Genomic DNA, 12,147 nt, shown 5'->3' with positions numbered 1-12,147 from the left:
AATTTGCAGTGTGTGTGTGTGTGTGTGTGTGTGTGTGTGTGATGACCTTTTGTTCACTCCTGCTGCTGTTTGTAGAATAGAAAATAACACAAGGCTATAACTCATCGCCCCTTAGGCCCTGCTTCACTTTCTTGTGGTTGAAGGAGTGCCCACATCACTCAGGAACCTCACGTGAACTTATCGTTTGTACCGGTGTGACATGGAGAGGTGAAGGCCTTTCAGACAATAAAACAAGCAGGAAAAACTCATATCCCTGTCTTACATTCATTTACACCAGATCTATTTCATCCCCTTTCTGATGGAAAGGCATCATAGCAGAAAGTTATTGGCAGGATTTATTGACAGTCACATATTTAGAGTGAAGAAAAGCAATCTGACTTCTGCTTGGAGAGGAGAGCACAATGTAAAATATAATGATGTGGTTTTCTTTAAATGATCTATTCCTCCTTAAGTAGGAATACATACATCTGGCACTGCAGTAACATGCAAGTAGGGCACGTGAACTTGATGTATCCTGCCAAAGCGTGCTCAGCTTAATTCTAACTTAAATGCATTTAAACCAGGATGGTGTAGGTGCCTTAAAAACAAGTGAACTCTGATAATGAGTTTATGAGCAGCCTAATGAATTTATATCATTAGGAGTGCTTGTACACACTATTAACATTACATGTTTCGTCATTTATGACCCCACAGGCTTCATTGCTACAGGACACTGCTTTAATTAGGTGCTATTTCAACAACAGCCTAGGTCATTAACGGGGCTGGAACTCATTCGTTGCCACCGGAGTCTCAGTCATGGTGGCCTGTTGCCTGCTGAACTTTAACACTGTTCTCAGCGACATGAACACTCCAAAGCATGTCCACAAAAAATCAAAACCTGGATACGTCATGTCTGAAATGACTGATGCATTATCACTAAAATAATCAATTCAAGCGAAACCTTAACGTGTCGACACATTTATCTGCTTTCTTCATCGGTGGACAACTGTTCAAACTAAGAAAAGTCAAGGTTAGCATTATGTAGCAAGTAACCGAGAAAACTCACTGTATTAGATTTAAGACAAGCATGGATTAAGTCAAATACACTGTTTAATTTGAAGTAAGGAGGCAGTTTTCAGTTACAGAGAATCTCTGGCTACTGTTTATTTAATTTTACCACATTTTTGCCCAGAAATAATAAAAAATTTTGCATCATAAAAGCTTGCAACTCAGAGCTGGTATAAATTACGAAATAACTGGTACGCGTAATAATCTTGCCCTTCATTCTGCGTTTTAGCCTGCTCGTCTTTGGCCCGTTATATACAGGATCATTCGGTCTCTACAGCGTCTTCATTCTCTTGATCGGCATTTTGCCAAATTGGTTCCTATGATGTCGATTAAGGTGCGCAAAGAGAGAAAGCAGAGAAGAAGAAAAACGAGAGAGAAAGATGAGGCCAGCCCAGGGGGTGAGGCGCGTGTGAGAGTGTTGAATTTCATGAGTCACGGAAGTGTTATAATTGCACCCCAGAGTTCACTGATCAGTCACATAGATTGACAGCACATCCATGTCATCCCGGGTTCAAGCCCGCCTTGGCACAGTGTGTTTGGTATCATGGCACATCCTTTCATTCTCAAATTATTATAGATTTTTCTTTGGGGGGGTTGATAGGTGCTTATGGGGAAAAAACATCACACGAGTCATATTTTAGTGCGTTGCTTTGATTTTATGGATAAAAGGCGTTTAACTCTTCACTGGAATAAATGAATTATCTTTTTACTAAAATAGAACCACTTGACTCAAAGTACGGACACATGCGCACAACACGTCCCAGGATGATTCTCTTTTATGCGCAGTTACAAAGTAAACACCAACGCGAGTCGTTTTGGAGGTAACGAGTCCTGAGCTGCTGTGATCATGCGCATTTGTTGTCACGCTGTCTGGCCCGTGCGTCTTTGGCTCTTTACCACTTTGAGTCGACGCATCTTTGCTCTGTGTGTTCAGCGGTGCGCTCTCCTGTGATCTCCGGACAGCTTTGAGAATTTCGAGAGTGTTTTTTAACCTTTGGGATGGAGATTGAGGATGTGAAAACTTCAAGCCGATTATTCCACAAGTCTTCATTCAGCATCAGCAGCCTGTTGTGGAGACGAGAAGGAGTGATGGGTGACCAGGAGTCTCCTTCTCAGTCCCAGAAAGTGCGCTCTAGCCAGCTTGCAAAAGCCAGCCATGATCAAAACTTTGAAAAGTCAAAAGAATGCGCCAAAGTGGAAACCAAAGCGGGGACTGTAACTGGGAGACGAGAAGGAAATAAGGAAGAATCGAGGAAAACCGGTGGGGCAGAAGAAAGCGTCAAACCCGAAAAACCGCCTTTTAGTTACAACGCGCTCATCATGATGGCGATCCGCCAAAGTCCCGAACGACGGCTTACGCTCAACGGCATCTATGAGTTCATCATGGAAAACTTTCCGTACTACCGGCAAAACAGACAAGGGTGGCAAAATTCAATCAGGCACAACCTGAGCCTAAACAAGTGTTTCGTGAAAGTGCCGCGCCACTACGACGATCCCGGCAAAGGCAACTACTGGATGCTGGACCCCTGCAGCGAGGACGTCTTCATAGGTGGCACATCGGGAAAACTGCGCCGCAGAGCCGCAGCTGGCTCCAGGACCAAGCTCGGGCTGAAGAGAGGAGGCGGTCGTGTGATGCCCTCGGGCACTGCAACCAGCGTCACTCTGGCCGCAGCCAGTTCGTTTTACTGGCCGGTTCCGCCGTTTCTACCTCTCCAAGCGCCGGTGCGCACCCACCTTGGCGCGGGGACATATCTGAGCGCGCACCCTCGCTTCTCCAACCACGCCACGTCAGTGGTCTCACAGCGGGCCCGACTGAGCGCAAACGCTGCGGACGCTGACCGGTTCTTGCAGACGCACCAGGAGATGTCTTACATCGGACTCAGTTGCGCGCAGTCCCGTCGCCACCAGATCGGCGCCGCGTGCACCGCCTTCTCCGCCTCCATCCCCGCGTGCACGCTGCCGCTGACAGACCCGTGCTCTTTTAACATGATCTCCGGACAAGCCAGCTACTTTTACTCTCACCACATACCGTGCGCCGCCACGTTTAGTCAAGAGGAGTGCGCCACCTCCAAGACACCAGCGGCGACGTTTTTACCCAAGAGCGGTCATGCAGACCTCGGAGGATGCTGCGGTGACTTTTCAAATTATTGCCCTCAAGTCAGCCCGAGCCCGTCGTCTTGGAATATAGAGAAATAGATACAGTCCCGACAGCCAGTGTGTGAGATTTGAAACATTGCTGTAGATAGTTTGCTAATTGTTGGAAACAAAAGGCAAAGCCAAAGAATCCCGATGAATGATAAAAATCCTGCAATATTTACCCAAATGTCTGCGTCACAGTGGATGTATCTAAGTAAAAAAAAAAAAACGTTAATAGACTTGGATTATTTCTCAGAGTTGCAAAGTTTAAATGACCAAAAAATAAATGACGCGTGAACTATAAGTCTTAAAATACTTCCTCTGACAAACACATTTCCGAAAATGAGCAAAAAACAAAAGTGTATTTGCGTATATTGTGAATCCTAGGTTATGCGCGGATATGCGCAGATCATTTTTTAATGCAATTAACGTTCACCGAGTTTGCATCTGCTTCTGAAATTGTACTAGAAAAAATATTATCCTTTGTTAACTTTCCTCATCAATGATTTCCCACATGTGTGTTTATTGGTATCAAAAAGTGAAGGGTTTTTCGGCGCATGTCACCAGTTTTGGGTTGAAGGGAGATGAGAAGAAAACACGATTTTAAACATGAAATAAAATCGAAAAGTATAAAACTCTTGATGAAGGGAATCGCTTTCCCCAGCATGGTATCCAACACATTAAAATATTACTTTGGAAAGGTTCCAGCTTAATTTTAAACGAACGGGTGGAACCGGGGTTTTTTTTTGTTTTGTTTTGTTTTGTTTTGTTGTTTTTTTTAGTCCGGGGACTTTTTAAATTATGAGTTTTCAGTTTGGGTGAAAATGTGATGTGAAAATGATACTTAAACTGCTCATTTGCTGCACTTACTGTCTTCGATTTCGTTAATGTTGCAACCATATATATATTACATTCCCATTTTAATGACCTTACATGTAATTAAACGATAAATAATGCATTTTTAATTGTGTTTTCTTTTAACCTCATTAAAAGCTACAGTTGTTGATTGTTCTTATTTGGCTGTGTTATTAAATGTTTCACCCTGGAGATTTGAGCCCGCACAATAAGAACTATATATAGACTGGATTGAGTGTTTTAAGGAAAGGTTGTGAGGCACAGAGGCCTCTGTGCTCTGAGCCATTCTTTTTGTTTGCTTGTTTTTTTTGTTTTGTTTTTTTTTTTGTTTATGAACAGTTCCACTAAAAAGGTTTCTCGAGGAGATATCGTGTGGAAAGGGTTGTGATGTAACCTCAACAGGTAGACATGGCATTTCCAGTCGCGCAGATCTTATTGATCTGTCTTCTGTTTCAACCTGCGCTGACATCACTGCCTGTTAAACTTTCCCTCACCTCTCCTCGCCGCTGCCCCCTGGAGATATAAATTAATAGATGTATGTGGATGCAGATTAGAGCAGATGTCTCTTTTAAACAAAGGGTTCTTTATCAAAAACATAAATAGAAAGAAAGAAAAAACCTCAGCCCGCCACCTTTCCAAAGCCAGTCACATCCTCAGTCACGTGTGGTTAAAGCAGACCGGGCTGGATCAGGTAACTTCACTGTTGCCAAACTCACCATCTAGATAGATACAAAAGATAATATTTACACTTTGGCATGAAGGACTGTGGTGTGCAGAGCAGCAAGGGGGGGGAGCTTAGCTGTGAAGCAACAAGCTTTTGGTGCAAAGTAGACTTTTGTATCCTGAGGCAAGAGTAAGAAGATACTGTTTGCTGTTAGTGTAATAAATAACATGTTTAGTTTGACAGCTCTACTAATAACCATAGAGCTATAATTCACCCTGCTACAATAAGGTTTCGCTGGTTTTTGGTGTGCAGGAGGCTGCAGAAATCAGGATGGCCTTTTCAAAAATCAACCAGAAGTTTAAAAAAACCTCTTTAGTTATCATCTCTTTCAGTTTTTTAGATACATTTTTTAAAATGTACAACAAAGACCAAGGAACTGATCGTGGACTTCAGGAAGACCAGGAAACACTTGACCCCTGTTTCAATCCAGGGGGTCAGTGTTGACATTGTGGAGGACTATAAATACCTTGGAGTACACATTGACAATAAACTGGACTGGGCTAAAAACACCACAGCACTTTACAGGAAGGGCCAGAGTCGTCTCTATTTTTTGAGGCGACTGAGGTCCTTCAACATCTGCCAGAAAATGCTGAGGATTTTCTATGAGTCTGTGGTGGCCAGTGCGATCCTCTATGCTGTTGCATGCTGGGGGAGCAGGCTGAGGGTCGCAGATGCCAACAGACTTAATAAACTGATCCGTAAGGCCAGCAATGTTGTGGGGATGGAGCTGGACTCCCTCAAGGTGGTGTCGGAGAGGCGGATGCTGTCCAAGATAAAGACAATGTTGGATAACACCTCCCACCCACTCCATGACATGTTGGTCAGTCACAGGAGCTCGTTCAGTGAGAGACTGAGATTACCGAAAAGCACCACTGAACGACACAGGAAATCATTCCTGCCTGTGGCCATCTCCCTGTACAACGCATCCACTTAACACACTGTTTGCTGCTACAACTACACATGTTTCTTTTCCAAATATTTATTTATAAGTGACTTATGTATGTATGTATGTATATATATGTATATATTGTACTATTCTTAGTTAGCGTATTGTCTGTCTTGTCTTAATGTTGGTTTAAAATGGAGCACTGTAACAAAAAATAATTTCCCCCAGGGATCAATAAAGTATTCTGATTCTGATTCTGATAATGTAAAGTGGGAATAACACGTTTGTTTGTTCATTTTTATTTGGGTGAGAAGGAATAGGCCTTTGAACACCCTCACATATCTGCATTTGTTCTTCCGTTAAAATTAGGTTGGAATTCAGTTGCTGAGCATGAAGCAGTCCATGCCAGACCTTCGACGTCTCCCTCCACATCATTTCTGTTTGGAGAAACAGATCAGCTCTTTAAAGCCACTGAACATTCTGCATCAGTATGTCTCAAAGTGCACCTGTTTGACCAGCTTGTTTCTCCCACGCTGCAAAAGTTTCAGGCTCTGTTTATGCTCCAACATTTTCTGTCAAAAAGAAACCTTGTTACCACAATACCACAAATTCTTATTATTATTATTATTATTATAAATCAAACAGATTAAACAGATTTTTGTTGTGCACTGAAAAAGAGCTTAAAAAACACTTATGGGAAAGGGTGGCTATCACTCTGTTCCTGGCATGTCCTTGTTCAGTGTAAGGTGTTGTATAGGTTCAGTTTCACTCACATTAGACACTCTAAATCCTTTCCAAATGTAGAGTCAATCTGTCATACCCACACCTCTTTGTAACACGCTTTCTGGAGGTGTCCCAACGTGTTCACGTGTTTGAACTCAATCTTCAAAGTGCTGTCAGATATTTCTTTCAGACTAGTAATTCAGTCTGACTATTTCACCATATTTGGGATTTTGGGTAAGAATAATAACCTTCCTGTAAATGAAGTCAAAATAACAAAAGTTGCCACCTTGTGCTGCTTGAGGGAGATGATGCAAACTTGTATTTGCCTGCTCTCTTAACTGACCAAAGTCCTTTCAGGCTCCCACAGTTCCGTTTCATGTATATGAGCTCATTTTACACCACAGTTTAGGATGCAAGACTTTTGGCTGAGCTAGGTGTGCTCCATAAAGATGTACCCCAGCAGCGCTCGTAATCGATCCCAGTCAATCACACTCCCCTCCTCAGCAGCACACAGGCTGCCATTATCTGCAGCAAGTGCTTTCGACAGGTAGATCTGCAACCACTGAAACAAGGTGGGTGGGATGGACACCTATAGGCGTCTGTCTGTCTCTTGTCAGAAAGCCAATCTCCCTCTCTCAGACATAGACGTGCTCTTTTTACTCGTTCTTGTTGTACCGAAGAGCAAAACAATGACTTAACTGTTTGAGTCTGCATATCAGTTTGACTGCTCTCTGATTTATTTCCTTTATCCTATAACATCTTCTTAAGAACTCTGAGTTATATTGAGTCCCATGGTGTTAATATTATTTTTATTTTATTTTATTTTATTTTTAATTATTATTAGAGCATGTTGTTTCAGTATTCTTTGCAGAAAAAAAACATAAAATTACCACAGTGTAAAATTGCTCTATTCCCTATAATAAGTAAAATAATAAGTAAAATTATGCTTTCAAACTGAAAGACAATTTGAGCATGCTTACATAAGAATTTATCCTGTATTTAATATGTTAACAGCAATGTCAATTTTATATGTATATACCATATTTTACTACGCGTAATCTCATGGGTTTACCATAAAAGTTAAAACCATTGAAAGCTTTATCAACTAATAGAAAGATTTATAGTTTATCCTGTACTCAACTGGGAGCCAATGAAGTGACTTCGGCACTGGAGTAATATGTTTAAATCTTCATGTATGTGTGAGGACTCTTATCAAAGTATGTGATTACAAAAACTGATTATCCAAAAAAAATATTCTGTCTCTGATTTTCTGGACTAAAAACAAATATTTCTGTCTTACCTCTTAAAATTCAGCAATTAATGTGTCATTACTTTGTGAACAGGATAGATCACCGGAGTAGAATAATAAAATCATATCTAGTCAGCTTTTAGAAGCAGTCTATTGAATAAAATGTAAAATATAATGCAATTAATGATGGAAACGTGTGTTTCAGATGGACTTCTTTGTAGCGTTTAGTGAGCCTGTAGTAACCCGGTAGTTGTAGCGGCGTTTTTGAAGCGCCTTCAAACGACCCGGAAGTAGTTTGATCCACGCGAGCCCAACGGAATCGTTGCAGAGCGAGCTGAAAACGACCGAATTGTTACAGAGTGAGCTGAAAACGACCTAAAGAAACCATGTAAGTGTTTGTGATGATCAGCTGCTGTTATGAGAGACTGGTTATTCTTTCAGACACTGAAATCCGCTAATAGCGAGCATTTAAAAGGCTAACATTGTTAGCCTTTCTGCTACCCGGGCCGGTTAGCTTGATGCTTTTTAGACGATTTCGGAGCTCTGCCTTTTCATAACTAGCTGTGTTACAGATTTGTTGTAGTTATATCAAAGTAGTTCGTACATCTGGTCTTCTTTGTTGTAAAGTTTCAAAATACTGATTCCGAAATCAGACTATAGCGTAAATGCTAGTTTTCTAAATGCTAACAAGAGACAATGTGTGAGCGTGCGTTTTCATGCTGGTAAATAATTGCGACCTGTGGCAGTCTAGTGACGTAAAAATTATTATTTTAAAATAGTTTAGCATAAAGGTCCCCAAACATGTCCCAAAATATGACTCACTGAAGCTTTTAAATGGCGAGGTTTAAGCTTCAGCGTGTTGTCTGATAAATGCATCTCTGTGCCCAATACCTATTTTTTTACAGGTGTAGTGAGGTACTTTACTTTGTGTACTGTGTACAGCTTAAGTTTTCCACTTAACTTTTCTCAGTAAGTAGTCACACAACAAATAATGAATGAATTTTTGCGAAATGTCATAATAATTTAAAAAAACATCAAAATGTATAATCGGGCTATCTGTACCTGAGCTGTGTCAACGCACAAAATTCCCTGTTGTAGGATCAATAAAGCCTTGTTTTATCTTAGTAACAGAAAACCTCCAATAGTGCTACTTTACTACTTCAAATATGCCATTGTCATTGTCACACTCATTTATTAGGATACTGTTATGATGTTGTTTCATTGTTTCATTTGCAGGAGCCTCTTAACAAAGCCCAAGTCAGAGATGACCCCTGAAGAGCTTCAGAAGCGAGAGGAGGAGGAGTTCAACACCGGCCCCCTCTCAGTCCTCACCCAGTCAGTGAAGAACAACACGCAGGTCCTCATAAACTGTCGCAACAATAAGAAGCTGCTCGGAAGAGTTAAGGCTTTTGACAGGTATTGAATCAGACACTTATTTAGTATTTAACACTCTTGAGGGTATAATGTGAGACTTACTTGTATATATTAGTGTGTTTTTTTTTTTATCATGTTTCTTTTGTCTGTTTTCTTACATTTAAGCCTTTATTTCATTATTATTGCTAGCCAATGGTGATAACATGCTATCGCGTCACTTTGGTCCCTTTTTAGTATTCACTCGTTTCCTATTTTTCTCCATTGGAGTCACATTTAGCACCTTTACTTTGTTATTAAATATTGCCCTCTCTCAAAGGTAAAAATAACCAAACACATTTAGTTTGTTATTCTTGTATAATGTAGCTGGAACATCATAATCCTCAGGCACATTTGATCATTTTAATTAGCTGGTTTACACACCTAATGAGTGAAAGATCTGCCGGCTGAATCCCAGAGGAAATGCCAACTCCTATTGGTGTTGCGTCAGAAAAATCTGTTATAGAAATTGAAAACATGCAGAACTACCCACCGGGATAACCCACTGTGAATGAGGTAGCAGCTAAAAAGTACTTTTTGTTTTGTTTTTTCCATTATAGGTGTGATATTTATTTATTATTTCTTCTGATACTGCAAAAGATTAAAAAAAAAATCACAGAACATGTAAATGCATATGTATGAGTACCTGAGTAAGATCACAGGGCTTTTATTTATGTATGCATTTATTTTCTATAAATTACTAACATTACATCACCATCGGCATTTCAGGCATTGCAACATGGTCTTGGAGAACGTGAAGGAGATGTGGACAGAAGTTCCGAAGAGCGGGAAGGGAAAGAAGAAGTCGAAGCCCGTAAATAAGGACCGCTACATTTCTAAAATGTTCCTCAGGGGGGATTCTGTCATCGTGGTGCTGAGAAATCCTCTGATCACAGGAAAATGAACTCTCTGAACCGCTCACCTATTCTTTTTTTTCTTTTTTTCTTACACTTTCTCAAGGCAATTGATTGTAGTTGCCGTAACCTTATTTGTTTTGATTTTGATGTTGGATCACTGAATTCACTATTAAGACAGAAAACATGTCATCAAAAATATGTTTCTCCCATTTGACGGTCATTTAAAATGTTAGGCACGAAAGTGACCAATTTTTTTCTTTGTCTGTGGAGCTTTTCTGTCTTTTTCATTTTCATAATAAAAGTGATGAAGAGATGAAAACATTGTGCAGATATTTTTATAGCTTTTAGAGTGTATGTAGTTTACATTACACAAATGTAGACTAGTCTTTATATTATTAATTTTTCTGACAAAACAATGGTTTTATGTTTTCAGATTGTCTGTTTATCCCATTCTCAAGAATTCAATATTTCAGCTTCATCACATTTGGTACATCTATTTATGTTCACTTGGGCTAAAAATCAACATCCCTGACTTCAAAAACCATTTTGGCTCCAACTAAAGAATTAATTTAATAATCACTGCACGCTTTCACACAAACATCTGACTGGGTCTTTAACTTTACCAGTAATTAAAATGATGATGTGATAAACTTGAATAACCATAACATTTACAGTGACATAACGTCTCACCAACAAAGAAAAAGAACTTTGCTTATTATTCAGGGCCAGAACTCAGAAACAGACAGGACTTGTTCTGACACAAAAAGGTGACTTTAATCTTTGCCGCCCACTTGGAAGTCCCTAAAAGTCCATTTTACGTATCAGTTTGGACGGATGTTACTATAAAGTTCAACTTCACTAATCGACGAGCGCATACGCTCATGAGGTTGTACTTGGTGGTATTTTGTAGCGCTCGCTCAGTGCAGTCATTGAAAAGTTGTTTCTCCTTGCCAGCCTCCCCCTCCCCTTCTCCTCCTCATTCTCCTCCTTCCACTGTCACCCTTTCACTCTCCCCTGACAGCATCTAAGGTGTCGGGCTTGATTTCAGTCAGCAGCGCTCAATAAGCAACAAACTGCCGTTTAAAGGCCCACTGCATTATTGATGAGACCAGATGTGCTGACTGTCACTTCACACCCTCATCTCTCTCCATTTCGAGCCATTCCCTCTCTGCCGCTCGGCCCCTCCTGACCACTTTGTTAATTGTCTTAATAGCTCGACAGCTAGTGTCGCCTTACTTCTCCCTACCAGTTGGCATCTAACCTCTGCTCTGTGGTGCTCTCATATTCAGTGGTTACGTAGATGAAATGCTTGTTTGTGTATTTTATAGTTTTCTGTGAAGGGTGGGCGGGCGGGTCGTTGAGAATTGCATGCCTCTGATTTCTGAATCGTTCCTCTTGTTTTATCTGATGGAACCTCATGAAAAAATTGCTAAATATGTTTACAGAAGTATCCTGAATTTTCTGCTGTCATCTTAACATCTTGACCTCTGTTTTATAATTTATGTCACATTACACTCTCACTGTTAACCCTGCGCCTATCAGCCCAGCACCTGTGGAGTATCTGTGTGAGGGCAACAAGTCGTCACTGATTTACAGCTCTCAGGTGAAGCCTGCTGGGTGAGTCAACGGTAGAGTCGGGCTTAGCGCTTTATGTGAAATGTAGTGAACTTCTGTGACTGCTCTAATAGCTATTGCACTAATGCTTCTGGCAAATCCAAGTTTGAGATCATGTTGCGGAGGCCGGAAAATAGACGAGTTGTTTCATAGTCAGCCCAAGGGCACACAGCAGCTGTTCAGGGCCCTGCGGCAACCAGGAAGCCCCCAAAAGATCTGATCCTTTTTCTGTAGTTCAGATTTACCCATGTTGTAGATCAAGTAGTAAACCATCCAAAACAAGATAGGGACACTTTCACTTAGAAATCAGTTTGATGTGAGAGTCGGTAATCCACACATCAAACATGACAGATAAGGGATTTTTTATTTTTCCCTTGTTGTTACCTTACCCATATTTAAATCCACAAAAAAAAAAAGATTTTAAGCATGAAAATAAATAAATCAGCTCATTTTCATTCACCCTCATTTATTTTTTGTGGGCCAAATCTAATGGTTAACATGGTGAAACTGGAAACATTATATCAATTTTTATTAACGTAATAAATAAAGAATTACTACGACGGTTACAGCGGCAACCCAGAACAGTGACCCTTCTGTTTAAGCTGAGAATCTGAGTGAAAGACCTCATTCATACAGACTAAATCCA

The 12,147-nt window shown here is 40.6% G+C and overlaps 2 protein-coding genes across 2 annotated transcripts; both read left to right on the top strand.

Moving 5' to 3' along the window:
• Positions 1 to 1,972: 1,972 nt before the first annotated feature.
• Positions 1,973 to 3,494, top strand: foxg1c (forkhead box G1c). Its single transcript, XM_085478814.1, has one exon. It carries the CDS (start codon positions 2,047 to 2,049, stop codon positions 3,241 to 3,243), a length of 1,197 nt encoding a protein of 398 aa, XP_085334940.1. The 5' UTR covers positions 1,973 to 2,046; the 3' UTR covers positions 3,244 to 3,494.
• Positions 3,495 to 7,884: 4,390 nt separating this feature from the next.
• Positions 7,885 to 10,206, top strand: snrpd2 (small nuclear ribonucleoprotein D2 polypeptide). The gene is made up of 3 exons (XM_085429740.1): positions 7,885 to 8,008; positions 8,857 to 9,036; positions 9,760 to 10,206. Coding segments are annotated over exons 1-3 (357 nt in total). The 5' UTR covers positions 7,885 to 8,006; the 3' UTR covers positions 9,935 to 10,206.
• Positions 10,207 to 12,147: the final 1,941 nt, after the last annotated feature.

The sequence above is a fragment of the Copadichromis virginalis genome, linkage group LG14 (assembly GCF_057382275.1).
Source record: "Copadichromis virginalis isolate Kocher_CV1m ecotype Utaka linkage group LG14, C_Virginalis_male_GT1.1, whole genome shotgun sequence".
Lineage (NCBI taxonomy): Eukaryota > Metazoa > Chordata > Actinopteri > Cichliformes > Cichlidae > Copadichromis > Copadichromis virginalis.
This window is presented reverse-complemented; position numbering and strand designations above follow the sequence as displayed.